Source organism: Gymnoscopelus microlampas (genome assembly GCF_963454915.1).
Source record: "Gymnoscopelus microlampas genome assembly, chromosome: 2".
Taxonomy (NCBI): domain Eukaryota; kingdom Metazoa; phylum Chordata; class Actinopteri; order Myctophiformes; family Myctophidae; genus Gymnoscopelus; species Gymnoscopelus microlampas.
Window position 1 is genome coordinate 5,862,279 of NC_139939.1, and position 20,797 is coordinate 5,883,075.

The following is a 20,797-nucleotide window of genomic DNA, read 5'->3' on the forward strand; positions in this document are numbered from 1 at the left end:
ATCAGGCGTGTGATTTTTTTATATATGTATAGGAATTGTTAAAGGAAACTGTTAAGGAATCGGACCGCTAAGAGGGCATCGTTAAGGAACGGGAATCATTAAAATCCTAAAGGGCAGGGACGTCACGGGCTCTCAGAAGGTGGGGGGATGGACTTTCGGTGGACTTTACCCCTTATTTTACATTTTGGCTATTCAAAAATAGCAGATATACAAGCTCATAGCACGGCACCGAGTGCCGCGCTATGAGCTTGTAGATCTGCTATTTTTGAAAAATCGTGAAAAACATTTGTAACTGTCAAATGTAAACACATTTTGTATTTTCAAAATTTGCGTTTTTTTGGGCGGAGTTCTGCCTTTTGTTTTTTTCGTGTTTTGGTTACTTTATTTCGGTGTTAGGGTTAGGTTATTTAATTCTTATTTTGCCTGATTTTACCAATATTATTATCAACAACAAAAAAAAAATCTTTTTTTATTTTTGTTCAAAAAGTGGGGGGTATGAAATCACGTACGCACAGTGAATGGCCCTTACACCATAGAAACATACTGCTGTACTGAAGTAGTGAATATTGATAACATGGTTTTAAACTAGTGCTAGAAACCAGCGGAGCTCTCACTGAACCTCGCTCATAACCGGGCGTGCACTGGTCGCTTCACATGACACCACGGCATTCCGGCGGGTTTTGGCAAGATCGCATTGCATGGATGTGCACGCTAGAAAGCCTTCCCCCGCAATTCATGAGCCAAATGACAGGTTGTGCCAATGCATCCTCACACACTGTACACTTTATATAAGCAACACAGCGTTTTGGCTACAGTACTGCAGCTGCCAGTATATCTGCACGCAACAAGAATGCCTCCGCCACCGTCAAAGAAGAGAAGGGTAGTTCAAAGCAAACCTTTTAGTTATGCTACTGCGATGTGCGCAAAGCGTCATTGTAATGGCGTTCCGCCAGTAAAAAAAGAACAACCTTAACACCCCTGCTCATAGCTTCAGACATGCCCGTTTTATTGCATTTCAACAATGTTCAAACTATGGATGTTCGCTCACAGGTCCTGGCTGTTAATGCTCTGTCTGTCTGTCTGTCTGTCTCTGTCTGTCTGTCTGTCTCTGTCTGTCCAGAGGACATCATGTCCTGGTTGAAGGCTTTTGACAAGCCTTTAGAGGTGATCTCAGCCAGCCTGGAGACTCTGTTCCAGCTGGGACGTTGTGAGGACGTCAAAGACACGCAGGTTGGTACAGGTCCTGACCTAATGGGTTGAGAAACGCTGGCCTAGAGCAAGGGTTCCCACACTTTTCAGGCCGCGACCTCCCAACAATCATATTTGAACTGGGACAAGCACTTGGAATTGTTGGCATTACATTTAGTTTGACTCGGTTCCACAGATAAATATTGTGAAAATAGACGAATAGGGCCAACAGTTAATGAAACTAATAGATTTTCTTATTTGTATTGATTGGCTATTTTCACAATGTTTGCCTCTTTCTTACGTACTATTTGACAATTGAGTATTAAAAAAGTCTTAAACGTAATTCAATTTTCAGTTTATAAATGTGCAGATACCCTGTATACACTTATACTGTATGTTGGTTTGTTCACTCTTGAGTGAGAAAACAATGTTGCACATTAAGCACATCATCTGGGGACCCCCCAAAATGATTTGGGGTCCCCCAGTTGGGGAACCACTGGCCTAGAGGTCCCCTGTTGTACTTTGACAGGGGAAGGTTGGCTGTTTTATGTGAAACACTTTGCGTTTACAAAAACACTTTGCCTTGTTGAATCTCTCCTGGTTTAACAACATGAACCCAAGCATCCCTATTCTGGACATGTGTGTAAGGGCAGAAACCTCTTCTCTTCATATTTCAACTTTTTGTGTTTGTTCGTAAAAATGCCCTACTTGATCACACTACAGCGTCACACAAAAGCATCAACATTCGCAGATCCACATGCTTGTTTTGAGCTTGTAGATCTGCTACTTTTACTGTTTAAAAATTGTAATATTATTTTAAAGGAGTAGTTCACACCCCATGAAGCATTGAATTCATGGATATTTTTTAGTTTGTCGCAGTCCTAAGCCAATAATTTGATTACCGGTGGAAAGATGCTAATGTATCCGGTCATCAAATTATTGGCTTAGGAATGCGTAAAAAAAATCTCCATGAATTCAAGGCTTCGTCGGGTGTGTAATTGATAGAAAATACGTATTTTTTGGGGTGAACTATTCCTTTAATTTGAATCCTGAAAAGTAACAGTTTGGGACATATGAGGTTTCCACCCGACAGAGACTATTTATATAGGGTTAAAATGTTTGTTGTCACCCCCAGGCCTTCCTGAACCAGCACTGTGGAGAACTGGTGTCACTGAGTGAAGCTTATTTATCCAGCATCATCCTGAGTGAGAATGGAACCGACAACCTGAACCAGGACATGATGGTTAGAGACCCACTGGAACTCATCAATGGGGGCAACAGTTAATCGAACAAATAGATTTTTTTAAAAATCGCTAATAGGCCCTATGCACAGCAGCCATATTGTAAGACATTCACAGTTGTTATCAATGATACTAATGAAGGCTCTGTTCCATTCTGGTCAGACGGAGTCAGGGTGCTGATATTGTGCATGTTGGCTCACTGGAAACACTCCCAAATGGCCCTTTACGGGTGTGTAACTCTGAGAGTGTACAAATGGAACCAAATGGACCCTTACGGGGTCCATTTGGTTCCATTTGTACACTCTCAGAGTTATGGGGGTCGTGGAAATCTGAAATTCAAAAATCTGAGAACTACTGTGGCTGTGCTACACTAAATGGAACAGAGACTTCATTAGTATCATTGGTAACACCTTTGAAGGAAGTGATAATATGGCTGCTGTGAATAGAGCCTACTGATTTTAATAAAAAACATTTTTTGGTAGAAAGCATATAAAAATATTGAGCAGAGATTGTGTTAATTGTTGAAACTGTGTGTGTGTGTGTGTCACTGTTTGACAAAACGAACATTAGGACTTGGCTATACAAAATGTTTCAGTCGTGAGATTTTATTTAGCTTATTACACTCCAAATTACTATCGAACATCCGTGAAACACGACTACCCAGAGATCTCTGCAACGATAGTGGATAGAGTTAAGATTTCTAACATTAACACAAGTCGAGTCAAAAGAAGCAAATAAAAAGAAAAGAAACCAACAAAACTTAGGAGCAGTTGCTTTGCTGATGAGTACGTCCACGGTATACAAATAAAGAGTGTGTTTTTTGGTTCCACAGGTGAAGCACCTCCACACGCTGGGTGTAGCTTCTCTTCACTGTCCCTCCAGGACCAACAAGAAGATTGTTCTCCTGGTCGAGTCCATCCTCAGCACCCGCAATATCTCTCAGCCAGGTAGCGAGGACTTTTATTGTTATTTTATTGTTTTTTATTTTCCTTTATTTATGGTGGATGTAGTCCAAACTACATCCTGAATAAGATGATGTTGGTAAAGGGGCTTACTTTGACCATTTGTGGGCACATGTGAAAATCTGAATGTGTCCACATGTGTTCAGTGTTAATAGTTCAGCCCTAGTTGATGATGATGATGTTGTTGTTGTTGTGTTTGTCAGGTTTTGAAGATTCTCTCATGAACTTCAATCCAAAGTGTCTCCCTACCAAGGTCCGAGCTCATGGAGTCATCACTCTAGGTACTATACACCTGTCTCTCTGTGCCCTTCTCTACCTTTCTCTCCAATTGCCTCTCTCTGCCTCTCCCTCTACCTGTATTTTATTAGAGTGAATTTATTGTCCTTTTTTTCTTTTATCTGTCTATTTTTTATCAGGTATTTTGTCGTATGATTTTAATTTAATACATACATTTTTTATTGTGTTAACTTACAATACATTTTGCCTCAACAACTCACCAAATCAATACAAATGTTGATTCTGACCTCTCTCCCTCTCCACTCCACCCACTCTGTCTGTCTCTGTATCTATCTATCTCTCTAACTCCCATGGATTCAAGTTCTCAGTCGCTACGACTGATTTCAGTCATTTAGATTCCATAGAAGCCAGCATGTCTTCTATGGAAGCATGTTGTGCAGTGAAAATAGCTGCTCTACAAGCTCATGTGTCTGCGACTCAGTGAGAGCTTGTAGATGGGGCCCATATATGGCCCTAAAAGGGACAAGGACAGGCGGATATAGAGATATGTGGACATAAGAGGCCGGGACACAGGCAGACCGATACAGAGATTTATGGGGACATACAAGGGACACACAGACAGACAGACAGACGGTTACAACGGGTACTCTGCCAATGGGTATTGCAGGGAATTATTATAGGAATCAGCGCTAGTGTAGGGGGGGGGCTCCTTTCATGTTTCACAGATCACACAATAGGCTCTATGCACAGCAGCCATATTGGAAAGAAATTGGGCCCCTTCCTTGCTTCCTTCACAGGTGTTACCAATGACACTAATGAAGGCTCTGTTCCATTTAGTGTAGCACAGTGGTTCTCAAACCTTTTTAATTTCAAGGACCCCCATAACTCTGAGAGTGTACAAATGGAACCAAATGGACCCGGGAGGGTCCATTTGGTTCCATTTGTACACTCTCAGAGTTACACCCTCTCAAGGAACCATGAGGGTCCCTGGACCACACTTTGAGACCCACTAGTATTTCTAGTGAGCCAACATGCACAATATCAGCACCCTGACTCTGTTTGACCAGAATGGAACAGAGCCTTCATTAGTATCATTGGTAACACCTGTGAAGGAAGTAAGAAGAGTTTTTGGAGATTTTTTCTCCAAAATGGCCGCTGTGCATAGAAACATTTTCTGTCGTGAGATTTAATTTAGCTTTAACCCATGAACTCCCCCCTCCTCAGGTAAGTTCTGTCTCCAGAACGAGGAGCTCACCAGGAGGTACCTCCCGACGTTCAGCATGGAGCTGGAGAAGGGCGAGGAGGTGTGCGTGAGGAACAACGTGCTGGTCATCTTGTGTGACCTGTGCGTGCGCTACACCAACATGGTGGAGCGCTACGTGCCCAACATCTCCGCCTGCATCCGAGACCCGCAGCCCATCATCCGAGAGCAGAGTCTCACCATGCTCACCAGCCTGCTGCAGGTACGTACACACACACACACACACACACACACACACACACACACACACACACACACACACACACACACACACACTGTGAAATCCTGTGTGTACAAATGGAACCACATGAACCTGTAAGGCAGAGAAATTCTCCCCGGGACTCAACTAATGAAATTAGCCGATCTACAAGCTCCCACCGTGTCGTGTGTGAGCTTGTAGATCGGCTATTTTCATTAGTCCTTAAACATTTTTACGGGACCAGGCTTCCAGCATGGACCCGTTTTGTTATTGGCATTATTCCATTTCTTCTTCTTCTGCCGTTTTTGCCAGAACCGTGCATAAGCTTTTTATGAAACTCGGCCATATGATAGATGGTCATGAAAAACGATCAAGAAATAAATCTCACAATCTTTCGTCAAAAGGTGGCGCTATAGCACTCAGTTGAAAATGCCAACTTTGAACAGGTACAACTCATGCCCTGTTTGACCTACAGCCATGAAACTTCGATGCACACATGCGTCTCCTCATGATGAACAACTTTCACACTCTGACTTTTGACCTCTGACCTTTAGATCTCCCACCATTTCGAATTATATGAAAAGCAGTAAAAAGCAGTTAAAACCTATCTCCTCCTGGGATTTTTGAGCAATCTGCACGAAACGTTTTACACATGAACTTTGGACCTATGCCGACCAAACGGTGCAAGCGGATTTTTTCTAAGTGAAAAAATGAAGCTTTAATGAGCCAATGAATATTGCAGTTTTATGACAACTATTCATCTGCCCCTAACACATACATGCAGACTTACCATTCTTTGAAACTTTGCAGAAATGTAAAGGGCCATTCCAAATATCACTGAAACCAATCTTACTCCAATTGGTCAAACGGGGCCGCTATAGCAATTTTTTGAAAATGGTAACTTTAAACAGGCAAAAGTCATGCCTCGTTTGGCCGACAGCCATTAGACCTGTTAAAGGAATTATCATTTCTCTTTCTCTCTCCTGGCCCCGTATTATCGCTGCTTGCAGCTATATTTATTATTATTATTGGATTTCTTTAGGGGGAAAAGTTATTAAATTCTCTTGAAAAATGTTTGAAATGTCTTTTTAATTACTGAAAATGTAATTTAAAAAAATATATATTTTGAATAAAAAAATGTTTGGTAGTAAACAAGGGATATTTACTCTTGACCCATTAAAAATGGGTCTGCGACCCGACCATGGGTCCCGACCCAAAGCAGTGCTGTAAGGCAGTGGTTCTCAAACTTTTTCATGTCAAGGACCCCCAAATTGACACTTATTAGCCCGCGGACCCCCATTTGAAAAGATATGCCAGGGAACCCCATAAGAGAAGATTTTTTTACAGCTCTAGCAGTGATTCTCAACCATTTTAATTTCAAGGACCCCGAGTTTGACATGCATTAGGCTACGGACCCCCATTTAACACATTGCCTGCCTAAGACGTATATATACGTCATTTAGCAATCAGCTGTTGATTGCCAATGACGTATATATACGTCTTTGGAAAAAAGGAAAAAAAAAAATTTTTTTTTCAAAAAAAAAATTTTTTTTTTTTTTTTGCATTTTTTTATAATTTCAACCCTTGTCGAATTATGAACAGATTAGGAGCTAAAAATGTTCGAAGATTTGCTGCTCCATTCACTTCAATGTTAAAATTCAAACGGACAAACAATTCACTTTGTTTTTTGGTTTAAAACTACTGCTTTTGAGCTATATTGAAACATCAACCAAACATGTCAACGAGGTCAAAATGACCTCGTTGACATTTGTGAAACCACACCTGAATCTCATCTGTGATTAGAAACCATCTGGGGATCAATCATACTGGAGGAAAAAAATCTGTGGCTACGCGAACAGGTACCAAAAACATGGCAAAACCCTGGCAGGCAACAGCTAAAAATCTGAAAAAACTCTGGCAGGCAATGTGTTAATGGCATTTCTATCACTTGGACCGCAATTTATTGTAAAATCTATGTCAATTTAACTCTGAGAGTGTACAAATGGAACCAAATGGACCCTAACGGGTCCATTTGGTTCCATTTGTACACTCTCAGAGTTACACACCCATAAGGCTCCATTTGGTGCCTAATCTATCATTTAGCTGGGGACCCCCTGGAACTCCCTCAAGGACCCCTGGGGGTTCCCGGACCCCACTTTGAGAACCAATGCTGTAAGGGATGTGATGTCTCATGATGGGGTGTGTTTACAGGAGGAGTACATCAAGTGGAAAGGCTCGCTGTTCTTTCGTTTCATGGTGGCGTTGGTGGATCCTGTTCCCACCATCTCAAGGTGACTGTTACTGTTAATATACACTCAAACACTGTCCTATTGAAATGGATCCATTATATCGTTGCTGTCGGGCAGAAACCTCTTCTCTCCATAGTCTTAACTTTTTGCGTTTTTTTTACCCCCGTAAATTAATGTCCCTACTTGATCATACTACAGCGTCACACAAAAAGCATCAAAAGTAGCAGATCTACGCCGCGCTTCGTGCTTGTCTATCTGCAACTTTTGCTACTTTTGAATTTGAATCCTGAAAAGTAACAGTTTTGGACATGAGTGGTATGCATGTACTACTGTATGTGCATTAGGGGTGCAAAATAAAATCGATTCATAGATTAATCGTGATTCTGACATGGACGATTATGAATCGATTCATAAATGTCAAAAATCGATTATTTTTTTATCCCACGATTTTGTAAGCCTTATTTTTCACCCGGTGCCAATTTTTCTAAGTGATCCTGGGTACTACACTCACCAACCTAGGGGGAGGCCAGGGCCGAGCTCATGCCTCCTTCAATGCATGAGAGCCAACTGACCACCTTGTCACCTGACAGGAGGAGTTTCCCTGGTAGGACGTAGCGCGTGGAAGGAACACGTTATTCCAACCAGTTCCCTTCCCCTCCATCAGGCGCCCCGGCTGTCATGGGGGAGGCGATATAGTGACCAGGATTACTACATGTTTTTGTGAGGGTATTAACTACCCTGGGAGACACGGGGAGAACATGCAAACTCCACACAGAGTAGGCCCTATCGCCAACCCCACCTAGGGTATGGGCGCTGATGACGCGGAGGAGGAGACGCTCCCACAGCGTCCCCGGCGGGAATCGAACCCAGGACCTTCTAGCTGTGAAGCGACAGCGCTACCGACTGCGCCACCGCGTTTATTTACCAAATCCACCAAATTAATTTATTTTTTGGGGGGGATATTTTTTTCATCATATAGTTAATTGCACAGAGCAGCAGCCATATTTTGGTTGGTTATCAGAATATTGAGAAGCCTTTGTTATAAGTCAGTATTATTTTACAAAAAAGGACTTGTTTATTTTCTTGTAGGTTTTCTGCAATTGTTGTTGGCAAATATAACCTTCCAGTTGACAGTGACGCATCTCTTCCATTCGTTTTTATTACCAATAAAAGATAATGGAAGTAGATTAATCGCAATGCATCGCTAATCGCAATAATCACAATATAATCGATTCGTAGCCCTCTGAATCGGAATCTAATTGAATCGTCCGGTACCAAGCGATTTCCGCCCCCTAATGTGCATAACTAGGACCCAGGGCTATTTCCAGTAAAGCTACCTAACTGGTTGTCGTCTTGTCTTCCGCAGTCTGTGCGAGTACTGTCTGGTCCACCTGCTCCTGAAGAAGTGTCCGGTCATGTTCTCCCAGCACTTCATCGAGTGCATCTTCCACTTCAACTCCTACAGCAAGCACAAGAACTACAACAAGTTCCACCAAACCGAACGGTACGTAGGACACCTCCTGCACAGTTCTGTACAGATTGTAACCATAATCGTCAACAGCGAGTCATACAAATAAATCATTATTAAAAAGGAACGATAGACTCGGCGATATCTGTGAGATTCAAAAGCTAGTTCGGCCATATCGGTGAGATTCAAAAGCTAGTGAATAAAACAGAGCCTGGACTTTCAAAAAGGATTGAATGGAGGAAGCAGATCTGACAGGATGGGGAATGCTGTTCCACACCGTCTAGGGGCTGCGACAGCAAAGGCGCGGTCATGCCTGAGTCTAGTTTAGTGCCGGGGACAGCTAGTAGCCCCAAGTCAGCCGACCTGAGGGACCTGGACGATGTTGTAGGAGATGTTAATAGATCAGCAATGTAGAAGGGAATAAAATGTAAAATGTATTCTTAACTGTAATGGCAGCCAGTGTCGAGAGTTCAGCATATGTGGCAATATGGTCCCTCTTCCTGGCATCAGTCAGGACCGTGGCTTCTTCTATCTTTTCTTATTTACCAGTTGAAGGCGGGACGGGTATGACTGGCTAAACCCAGTATACAGGGAATTTGCAGTAATCTAAGTGGGTTTGTCCCTTGTCCATGAAGGGAGCTCAGAACTATAAGGTGTGTGTTTGACCCTGCTGTTTCAGAGAGGAGGAGCTGTTCTCCTTGAAGGGACCTCAGAACCGAAACAAACGCTTCCAGATCTACCGCTTCCTCCTGCAGCACTCTGACAACAACCAGCGCTTCAACATCTACCGCAAGATAAACGAGACTGTGCTGGGTAAACACACACACACACACACACACACACACACACACACACACACACCCCGCATATTATCAGTGTGTCCTGTCCTCAGTGTGTGTGTGTACTGTGTCCAAGTTCAAACTAGAAGCGACAAAATGACTACAAGTCATTTTGAATGGAAGCCAACGTCATTTTAATAGCCTTTCGATCGTGTCCTCCTCTCTCCCCTCAGTGTGTTTCGCGGACGAGGAGCTGGTCCTGGACGCGGACGGCGCCGACCTCCTGTCGGAGACGTTCGGCGTGTTGAGCCTGGACGAGATGAAGCTTCACTCCATGTTCTCCTCTGTTGACCCTGCGGCCAGAGGAGAAGAGGCGGACGAGGACAACGCCAACGTGGCCCAGGCTGCCGTGCAGGCCGTGCAGAACAAACTGCTGTCACGGGTAAATACCATTAATAACCTTTTTAAGACCGGGAACGCATCTGTGTGTCATTTTAAGATTTCTTTGGCTATTAAAAAATGGCAGATCTACAAGCTCATAGCGTGGCACCGAGTTTCGCTCTATGAGATTGTAGATCTGCTATTTTTGAATAACCGTGTGTGTGTGTGTGTGTGTGTGTGTGTGTGTGTGTGTGTGTGTGTGTGTGTGTGTGTGTGTGTGTGTGTGTGTGTGTGTGTGTGTGTGTGTGTGTGTGTGTAATCTATCGCATTTTTCGCATATAGTATATTGCCGCATATTTCACAACTTTCTGCATATTTCGCAACTTCCCGCAATTTCACCGCATATAATTGCAAAAAAACCTGCATATTTCATGGCAAAATCAAGGATTTTAGCCCACATTTTTCTGGAGGGTCTATCTATATAGCAGTGATTACTACTACAATATTGCAATGCAAGAGTATGGTCTAGCCAACATCAACTGGGGACTCCTGGATCGCTGCCCTCCTCACTCTCCTATCTAACATCAGGGTTTGAGCGCTACAGTGTTATTAGCTAAGCTGTCGCGCCGCTGTGCTTCTACGTAGATTGTGAATATAGAATATAGAGCTATTAAAAAAAAAAATGAATGTAAATACTGTTATTTTGGTATGTTATGCAGCCTTAGCCCAAGGCCTTTTGTATAACCATCTTATATTGTCTTCCTAAGGCCTTTGTATAACCATCTTACATTGTCTTAGCCTAAGGCCTTTGTATAACCATCATATTGTCATGTGGAGTGGTTGTCTAACCTACATGTTGATGATGTGGTCAACAGCTGCAGAAGAAGTCGTTCATAGAGAACATCATGCCTGTCATCATCGAGCTGAAGAATTTAATGGAACAGAAGCGTTCCCCTGTCCTCAGAGACCTCATGTCCTACCTCCAGGTAATGAGTCCTTATGTCCTAACCTCTAGGTAATGAGTCCTCATGTCCTACCAGATAGAAATAAATAAACGTTCACACACTGAGGGCTCCAATGTGACGGATGCTTTATTGCACCGCAAAAAAGTTTTTCAAGCTCAAAGCCCTTCCAGTATATATATTAAACGCAACATCCACAGTAGACTGAACATGTGTCTCCTCATCCCCCCCAGGTGAACATGAAGGAGCTGAAGGACGAGATGAAGCAGTTCTTCTCTGGAGATGAGCAGCTGATGGTGGAGCTGGAATACAACCTGAAGATAACCGAGAAGGAGAACCAGGCTCCTCCGCCCGGCTGTGACTTGACCCCTGCCCCGGTGAGCGCACCCCGCTTATCGATACAAACACCGAATAGAACTGGAAGATGGTTTTGCACGCATGCTTGCATGTGTGGCACAAATGACCAGATCCAGAAGGCATGCTCTTGACCATTGGTTCTCAAAGTGGGGTCCGGGGGCCCCCAGGGGTCCTTGGGGGGATTCCAGGGGGTCCCCAGAAAAAGTAGTTAACATAGCATCACAATCATTTTAACCACTTTAACTTTGGCTATTCAGAAATAGTGCCGCACTATGAGCTTGTTGGTAGATCTGCTATTTTTGAAAAATCTGGAAAATGTGTGCAAATCTTTGCACATTTTTAACTCAAGTCTTCACTCCTGGGGGTCCCTGGCACAAAACATTTTCAGAGGGGGGTCCGCGGTCAAATGTATATCAATTTAGGGGTCCTTGGCATGGAAAAAGTTTGAGAAGCACTGCTCGAGACAAGATCACACGGGTAATTCAGGAGTTTTACAGTGCACCAATGTTTTCAAGGGTTTTGAACAAATAGACCATATTCACACGGTGGCCATTTTGCTATTAAGTTAATGAAATGCCACCCCATTGCCACCCCGTTTTTTCAATGCAAAGTGCCAACATGGACGCCATGTGAATATGGTCTATTATAAGACTGGAAGCTTTAATAAAACCAGTGGACGGAAACCAGTCTTTAAAATAGGGTTGTTACGGTAAAAAGGCTTGGTTGAATATCCACATATGATACCGTGTGTGTGTATATGAGAGAGATAGGGGGTGGGGTAGTATAATAACATGATCATGCAGATCGTGATATTTTGGCAAGACAACATTGGGATATTACAGTATCATCTTTGCTAGTGTCCAATACTGAACTGTACATGTATTCTTACTGAATGGTGCACGGTTGCGATACACACCAAACAGAGTCTCTGACACTGTATTCTTTGCCCACTTTAACAAAAAAATTACCTGAACCATGATCTGAAAGCCAGTGTTCTTACTGAACCCTAATGACTCTACCCTTTGTTTTCCTCTTCAGGCCCCCAAGGCGCCCCTCAGGCTTCCTGTTTTCGCCACGCCACAACCCTTAAGATCTGGACAGACACAACAAAATCGGTACTGGAAACATTTTATATCGTTGTTGAGCACACAATATTCAGACAATTATCTATACATTGAACACTGCATCCATTCAGACAGTAGCCCATTAGACGCATACATTAGACCAGTGGTTTTCAACGAGTGGTCCGTGGACCACCAGTGGTCCTTGAGGGAGTACCAGGGGGTCCCCAGCAAAATGAGTTAACGTAGCGTCACAATCATTTTTAACCACTTAGCTTTGGCTATTCAAAAATAGCAGATATAAAAGCTTGTAGATCTGCTATTTTTGAAAAACCTTGAAAAAGTGTGCATATCTTTTGAATATTTATATTTTTTTAAAGCGAAAATGAACTGATATCTTTGCTTCTGGGGGTCCCTGGCACAAAACATTTTCAAATGGGGGTCCGCGGCCAAATATATATATATCAATTTAGGGGTCCTTGGCATGAAAAAGGTTGAAAACCACTGCGTTAGACACAATTCAGACAGTAGAATATACTGTACATTAGACACAACGTCGTCTATTCAGACAGTAGACTATACATTAGACACTACATCCATTAGTGCCCCCAAAATCACTGTGTGTGTGTGTGTATGTGTGTGTTCCAGGCGTTTATCCCTGCCATTGTCACTTGTGGAGGTAGCGAAACGGAAGGAAGCTCTCAGTGAATCAACCAGGAGCAGTCTGAGCTGCAGCGTTCCGAGACCAGGTACTAGCTGTCTCTCTGGCTGTCATGACATAGGATGATAACGTAAGTAGTGAAAATAGCAGATCTACAAGCTCTCAACGCGTCGAATAGCGGCACGTTACGCTTGTAGATCTGCAATTTTCACTAGTTTCACCGTAGTTTTCTCTGCTGATGGCAGCTCACAGCCAAACTACAAAAACACAAATGCTTCTCGTAACCAAAATGTAGTTACAACAGATTAACTGGATGGGTGTTTTTATTTCTGGTAATTTAAGATGGTTTAGAATGCCTTTAACATTAAACGGTGCTTACCTTTCCAGTAATGAAATAAATCGTTAAACATGGCACCCCACCCTGCCTACCTAGCAGAACTATAGAGTCCTGTGAGGGACAAACGGTGCTACTTGCTATTGTTAGGGGAATGAACATCGCAACAGGCAGTAGTTTAAAGAGGCATGTTGTCGGCAGAAACCTTGTATCTCCATATTTAAACGTTTTATGTTTATTCGTGAATGAATGTGATTTTCAAATGTAACAAGCGCTTGTGACTAACATTGGATCCATTGGAACACAGGTTATTTTTTCCGGTTCCTGAAAAAGTAACAGTTTTGGACATAGACGGTTCCCCCCCCCCCCGGCAGTGACGATATGTAATGTAGTTATGTTGTATGTCGTATGTAATTTAGTGTATTTATCTAATGATGGTTTATTGTATGTATTTAAGTGCATGCTTGAAGTGAATTGTGTTAAGTCATGTTTTCGGTGCTGGGCAACGAGTATAACAGGACTTATGTTTCCAGGTTGACTGAAATTATGCATTTTCTTACAGTAATGGGCAAAGGAGCAGCAAACCGATTTATCAGCACGCCCGCTGCCGCCAACGGTAGGTCATAATTAACGGTCAAGAAAGACACTAGTATGTGGTCAGGAGAAAACCCTGATCTGTCATATGTCAAAGTTAAGTAGATTTTTGTCAATCACAATAGTCCTTTTTTTTGTATACTTTATTGCAGGTTTGTACATTACATGTTATTGATTTCATTTAATTATCTTACAAGTTTTCTTTATTCATCCTGCATCACTTTTCTTTCTTTTTTTAAATTACATATACAAACAAAAATGAATACAAAGAAGGGGAAATAAAGAAGGTAAAATAAGAGGGAGAAAGAAGAAGAAAACAAAAGAAAAGAGGGGTAGGGATAGCTTTCCTGCAGTACTCCCAAGTCTATTTTTACACTTCATATATTTCTGAGTCCCATTTACTCCAGTTTCTTTCAAATTCATCTTCACGGTTTCTCATTTTGTAAGTAATTCTTTCCATCTCTTTAATAGTTGTAACTGTTATTTTCCAATTATTAATAGATGGTGAATCACAATAGTCCTGTGGTGTAAATGAAGGGGACATTAGGATTATGTACGTTTGCTTAATGTCCGTTTTCATGTTAACGTGATGGCATCACATTAAAAAAAACTGGTCACGGCTGGTGTTATCCTATCACAAGATGTAAATGTATTTACTATAATTTAGCTCAAATGTAATGTTGAGCTGAAAAAGAACTAACCACCAGCGTCAGTAGTATTTATTAATACTTGAACCCTCCCTGCTGTGTGTTTCAGCCGGACGCTCTGACGTGACGTTTGGTGAAGGATTCAGCGCCATCTTGAGTGACATAAACTCCAGTAAGAGTCCTGTCACATACTCACAGTACACTTTATGTTCTTAAACAGCTCGTTGTTAAACCCATTAAGACAAAAAGACTGATTTCACGGAGAATCCCAGTTTGGGCACCTACTGTAAGCGCTAAAAATATAAAACCGGAGATTCACGGTTTTGGCACCAAATTTTGGGCGGGAACCCCTATTTGTATCTATACCTTTCAAGACGGGAAATCCTTTTGGGGTTTAGCAACATACATTTATTGTAATCTTTGAATACATATTTGTTTTTCAGAAAACTTAGGTCAGGATTTAGAAGCTGCTTTTAGAACCGGCCTCAGGTCTAAAAGGGTTTAACATTTTCATGTCAAGGACCACCCAAAATGATATGTGTTTCGCCGCCAACCCCCATCTCAAAATATTTTGTTCCAGGGACCCCAGAAGCAAAGAGTTGAGTTAAAAATGTTTGCTTTGAAAAAAAGATCTGCTATTTTTGAATAGCCAAAGTACAATATACAGTGTGTTCAATTTCAGTTAACCGCATTCAAATGCAAGGATAACGGTATTTAGTGGCCATGGCACCAATTTTGGCTTAAAATAAAAACTGTTATGCTTTGCAAAATTGTAAGCAGTAATGTTAGTCAATGGCCTGAATATGCAGTAATGTAAAGTATACATGACTTGCAGTCAATGGGCTGAACATGGTTTGGTTAACATGTAGCAGTAGCAGATGTTTAAGGGCAGGTTGTGAAACACTCTCCTCCTTTAAAACAGGTTCAGCAACTGAGGGAAGTCCATCTCTAAACCTGGACCAAGGCCAGCAGTAAGTAGCAGTTATGTTGTCTTTATGTCTGTTAGGGTTGGTTTAATACCGACCTCAGACCAGCATTAAGTATCGGTTATGTTGTCTTTATGTCCGTTAGGGTTGTTTTAAAGGAGACACACCATGAATTTAAAAAGAATATTTGATATTTAATATCATAATGGTGTATGTCCCTCCATCCATTTTCAAAAGGTTTGAGCCTAAATCAACACTCAGATATACTCATCCCAAGTCAATTCTCTCAGGCTTATAAAGCACTTTCAGCTGCAATACCAAAACGTCCTGTTGGGCAGAGGGGTGCTACTGAGCAATTCTAAATACTCAGAATACATCAAAATACATGGGCAGAAAGTTTGGTGATGTAAGCAAACTTGCCATTCTGAGATGACTTGTTCAGACACGCCCATTTTGAAAATCTCTGAAATGAGAATGAATGACTGAATGTTAAAAAAAACATTTTTTTTGGGGTACAAGAGACACTGGGGAGCCCAAAAAATACCAAAAAAATAAAAAAAAGTGAAATTCATGGTGTGTCTCCTTTAATACTGACCTCAGACCAGCATTAAGTATCGGTTATGTTGTCTTTATGTCTGTTAGGGTTGTTTTAATACTGACCTCAGACCAGCATGTCTTAAGTATGTCTTAATGTCTGTTGGGGTTGGTTTTATGTAGAGTTGCTTCTTGTTGTGATTCCAGATACAATATAGTAATGGCATGAACACAATTAAAACCATTCTAACAAACTCTAAAGGTGTGTTCAGACCGGAGTCACCGGACGTGAAAATATCTTTCTAAACGCTTGAATCGTGACATTCGCTGGGTGTGGCGATGGGATAAAAGTGTTCAATTTAGCATGTTCAGCTAATCGGCTGCTCTTGCATGCTATCAATCACTGTACGCATGCTATGGAAACTGTACCGAATTCGAATAAAGTTTTATTCTAGCATTTGTATGTGTGAAGATAGATTTGAGCAGCTATCTGAAACCTGCCTGCCAGTGACGACATCGTTAGGCAGGGCTGTGCATTTCAAACTCAGTTTTAGTTTTCAGTTTTGTTATTAATGCAAGAACAATGGCTTCTATTCCAGCATGCTTAACATTCCATGAAGAGAAAGGCTGTAGTTTGTATTTGCTTGGAATCCCCATCGATGATGTCAGTCACTGCTAGGCAGGTTTCTGAACTGTCCGCTAGGCCTGTCACAATTATTACATAATCGTCTAATCGCAATTATTTTATATAATCACGATTTGCATAATCGTCATAATCAATTCCATGTAAAAAAAATAATATTTTCAAAAATAGTGGAAATAGCAGATCTGTAAGCTCAAAACGCGCCGCGATGCGACGCGTTTTGAGCTTATAGATCGGCTATTTCCACTATTGTATAAAGTAATTAGATATGTGTTATTTGTCATATCTGCCCTGTGCAACTTTTGTTTACGAAAGCTAAAAGCCAAACAGAAATGAACTTTTTATCCATAATGTTCCATTAATTTTTCAACGACAGAAACACAATTACATCTTTAATCGCAATTATTTGAGTGACAATTAATCGTCAACTTAAATTTGTGACCGTGACAGCCCTACTGTCCGCACAGCCCACCAATGAGCGAGTAGACAAACATTTTGCCGTCTTTATGGATTCAAGTTCTCAGTCGCCACAGCTGACAATTGGATCAATTGGATTCCATAGAAGCCAGCATGTTTTCTATAGAAGCATGTTGCTCAGCGAAAATAGCCGATCTACAAGCTCTCAATGCGTTCCATTGTAGATCGGCTATTTTTTTTTACATTTTTTATATTGGAGCATTTGAAGTGATCAAACTAGATATGTTCAAAAGCATTTTCCATAAAACCCTAATGGTCTGGGATATTTCGTAAAAGCAAAGGTTAAAGCCTCAATCTGTGATTTCTTCACCTGGTTGGCAGTATGTAGAACAGCAGTAACAATATTACCGTACTAAAACATCATCATTGTACATCAGTGCTGATTTCGTAGACTAAAACTATGACGAAAAATGTTCGTCGACTACCTTTTTTCACTGCCAAAAACGAAATAAAAACTAAGCTATGATGACTAAAACTAAGACTAAATATATTGACAATTTCGTCAACAAATAAAAACTAGACTAAAATGTTAGTGAGGGACGAGTGGAGAAGAGATCCAGTAGAACTAAAAGACAAGTCATTTTATGTTTGGTTGCGCTCTGAAAATAGCCGATCTACAAGCTTACAACGCGTCGCAGCGCGACGCCTTGTAAGCTTGTAGATCGGCTATTTTCAGCATGCAATCAAGTGTAAAATCAGCCATTATGACGCCATCAAGGCACCGCCAAAATACATTTTAGTTGACTAAATCAACTGTAGATTTAGTCGACTAAAATCTTGTGATATTTAGTCGACTAAAACTAGACTAAAACGAAAACATTTCAGCTGACTAAAATATGACTGAAACTAAATGGAATTTTATTCAAAAGACTATGACTAAAACTAAATCAAAATTTGATCGTCAAAATCAACACTGTACTTATTGTGTTTAGGAATCCGTGCTGGGTGGGGGTGGGTTTCCTTTTCATAATGATTCACAGATCGTCGTGACATTCTATTTTGCTTTAATCCCTGCATCGTATAGTGAGCGTTATAGCGAGGACCAATTATACGAAAATAAGGTTGAAAAGAAGTGAAGTGCTCCGTTGAGTAACAAACGTTTCCTTGTTCTCCAGAGCTCAAGGGCCGAGGCTGTGGAACGTCCAGTCTCCTCTCAGGCAGGACAAGAAGAAACGGAGGACAAGAAAAAATTAAACCACATTGACACCTAGCATACAGGGGGAAAACGTTCTGCCAAAACAACACATCTATAAGTTCAAAATGTGAGGCTGTTTTTTGCCGACGATATTTAGCGCAGAGCGAAAATAAGACGGGAGTGGTGGGGGGGGGGGGGGGGGGGCTAGTATATTTATTATAGACCCAACTAAGTATACGTTGCATGGGTTAATTGGTGTAACGAGACGTCAGTACTGGTTAGGTACTAAACCAGTAACCAGAACTGGGTTGTCATTCAACATCGGACATGGCTACTCTTTTTAAACGCTTGCTATTTGATACTGAAGTTATGGTATAGACGGATGTTTTCTTTCGCTTTGTTTGTTATACTCTCCTGTTCCTGCTGTACATTCTTTTCTAATTAATAAAATGTATTAATGCATGATATCTAAATTGAGTCCTTTTCAGTTACCTTTACAGCAGCTGTCACTCAGGAGCACACAGGAAGTGCATTTGGGTGCATTTGTGCACCCTCAGAGTTAACCCATTAAAGGACGACTTCACCCATTTCCAACCTATCTTCATAGAATGCTCCTGATGAAATTGTGTATTTTTTTTCCCTTCTCAGTCTGTCTCTCATAGGAGGGTTGTGGACACTTCAGAAACCCGTCTACCAGTGACATCATCGTTAGGAAGGTTTTTTTCTTTCTTCAATATTTCAATGTTTTTATTTTTATTAACGCGAGAACAATGGCTTCCATTGTAGCATGCTAACTTTCAAGGAATAGAAAGCCTGTAGTTTATATTGGCTTGGATTCCCCATCGATGTCACATGTAGACGGGTTTCTGAACTGTCCACAGTAGTGATGGGTCGTTCATGATCGATTCGTTGAAAAGAACGAGTTCTTTGCCGTGAACAAGCTCGTTCACTTCCTGATACTGTTACGTTCACGCTATCGTGCATGCCCCCCTTCCCGCGCGACGTAGTAATAACGCTCCCGCGATAGTGTTTTTCACTAGAAAATAGTGCTACTGAACGAGAACGTGAACAAATCATTTCAACAAATCATTGCAGTGAACGTGAACGAAATTGCTCGTTCACTGAAATGAACGCCTTTTCCCACCACTAGTCCACAGCAGGTGACAGCATTAGTGAGGACCAATTATATGAAGACTCGAATGAATGAAGGTTGAAAATGGGTGAAGTCATCCTTTAAGACCTGAGGCCGATTCTGCAAATGCCTTCTAAATCAGTAGTTCTCACTTTTTTGTAATTAAAATTGATTCAACGTTTTTCAAACACTTTCACGATTTTTGAAAAATGTTCGCTTGTACAGTACTCGCTTGCATAGCAGATATACAAGCTGAGCTTGTATATATGCTATTTCTGAGTAGCCAACGCTAAAATCTAAAATTAATGGTGTTAAATGGATAAATTCAGGGTTCCCACAGTCATGAAATCCCTGACATTTCTTTGACATGGGGGGGGGGGGGGGGGGGAAACTGTTTTCCAGGCCTGGTTACAGAACCGTAAAGGTCCAACCCGACTTTTGAACCAGCATATTATAATGTATTATTATATTATACTCTATTATAATTTGTGCCAAATTCAAGACACGTGCACAAACTGCAGCGGCGCCTGCACAAAGTGGTGTTGTTAGTCAGCCAATCATGGTGATGGTTTGTATTGTATATGACGTCAGCCTTGAACTCTGGTCAGCCTATATAAAGTTTGACGATGGATTTCAACCACTTTTTTTTGTGAGAGTTGTGCATTGAAGGAGTCTATAGCAGCCTTTCTGAGAATAAACCACTTCTCCTGGAAGGAATGAGGTCTTCCCAGACTCATGGCAACTTTACTGAGCGTCCATATGCCTTAACGTCTTGAGTGCAAATGCAGAGCAATGGTCAGATCCCCTCAGCAGCCTGTCAGACAATCAACAGCTCTCTAAACGGCCAGAAACAAGAAGACCAACCAAGATCTTACAGTCATCAGCAGCTTACCAAGACTACTATAACTCAGCCAGGAGAAGTCAATCGTCGTATCCATACAGGAGAAAAACCTTACCACTGTGAACACTGTAACAAGGGTTTCTGTCAGTCAAGTGACTTGAAGAACCACCAGCGTATCCATAGTGGAGAAAAACCTTACCATTGTAAACAGTGTAGCAAGAGTTTCCGTCTCTTGGCTAGTCTGAAGAATCACCAGCGTATCCATAGTGGAGAAAAACCTTACCATTGTAAACAGTGTAGCAAGAGTTTCAGTCTCTTGGCTAGTCTGAAGATACACCAGCGTATCAATACTGGAGAAAAACCTTTCCTCTGTAAACAGTGTGGCAAGAGTTTCAATGTGATGGGTAATCTGAAGAAACACCAGCGTATTCACACGGGAGAAAGTTACCACTGTAAACAGTGTGACAAGCATTTCAGTCACATAAATGCCCTGAAACGACACCAGCGTATCCACACTGGAGAAAGACC

General features: G+C 41.6%; 1 protein-coding gene across 1 annotated transcript in view; it reads left to right on the forward strand.

Moving 5' to 3' along the window:
- Positions 1 to 18,763, forward strand: part of ncapd3 (non-SMC condensin II complex, subunit D3) — a 39,942-nt gene extending 21,179 nt beyond the window's left edge. The window contains exons 19-35 of the mRNA XM_084083578.1: positions 1,121 to 1,230; positions 2,324 to 2,431; positions 3,262 to 3,376; positions 3,595 to 3,672; positions 4,853 to 5,091; positions 7,300 to 7,379; positions 8,704 to 8,841; positions 9,485 to 9,618; positions 9,818 to 10,026; positions 10,841 to 10,951; positions 11,161 to 11,304; positions 12,323 to 12,399; positions 12,994 to 13,094; positions 13,903 to 13,956; positions 14,691 to 14,753; positions 15,504 to 15,552; positions 18,277 to 18,763. Coding sequence (XP_083939704.1) covers positions 1,121 to 1,230; positions 2,324 to 2,431; positions 3,262 to 3,376; positions 3,595 to 3,672; positions 4,853 to 5,091; positions 7,300 to 7,379; positions 8,704 to 8,841; positions 9,485 to 9,618; positions 9,818 to 10,026; positions 10,841 to 10,951; positions 11,161 to 11,304; positions 12,323 to 12,399; positions 12,994 to 13,094; positions 13,903 to 13,956; positions 14,691 to 14,753; positions 15,504 to 15,552; positions 18,277 to 18,355 — 1,889 coding nt within the window. The 3' untranslated portion in view covers positions 18,356 to 18,763. The remainder of the gene's footprint in view (positions 1 to 1,120; positions 1,231 to 2,323; positions 2,432 to 3,261; positions 3,377 to 3,594; positions 3,673 to 4,852; positions 5,092 to 7,299; positions 7,380 to 8,703; positions 8,842 to 9,484; positions 9,619 to 9,817; positions 10,027 to 10,840; positions 10,952 to 11,160; positions 11,305 to 12,322; positions 12,400 to 12,993; positions 13,095 to 13,902; positions 13,957 to 14,690; positions 14,754 to 15,503; positions 15,553 to 18,276) is intronic.
- The last annotated feature ends 2,034 nt before the right edge of the window (positions 18,764 to 20,797 follow it).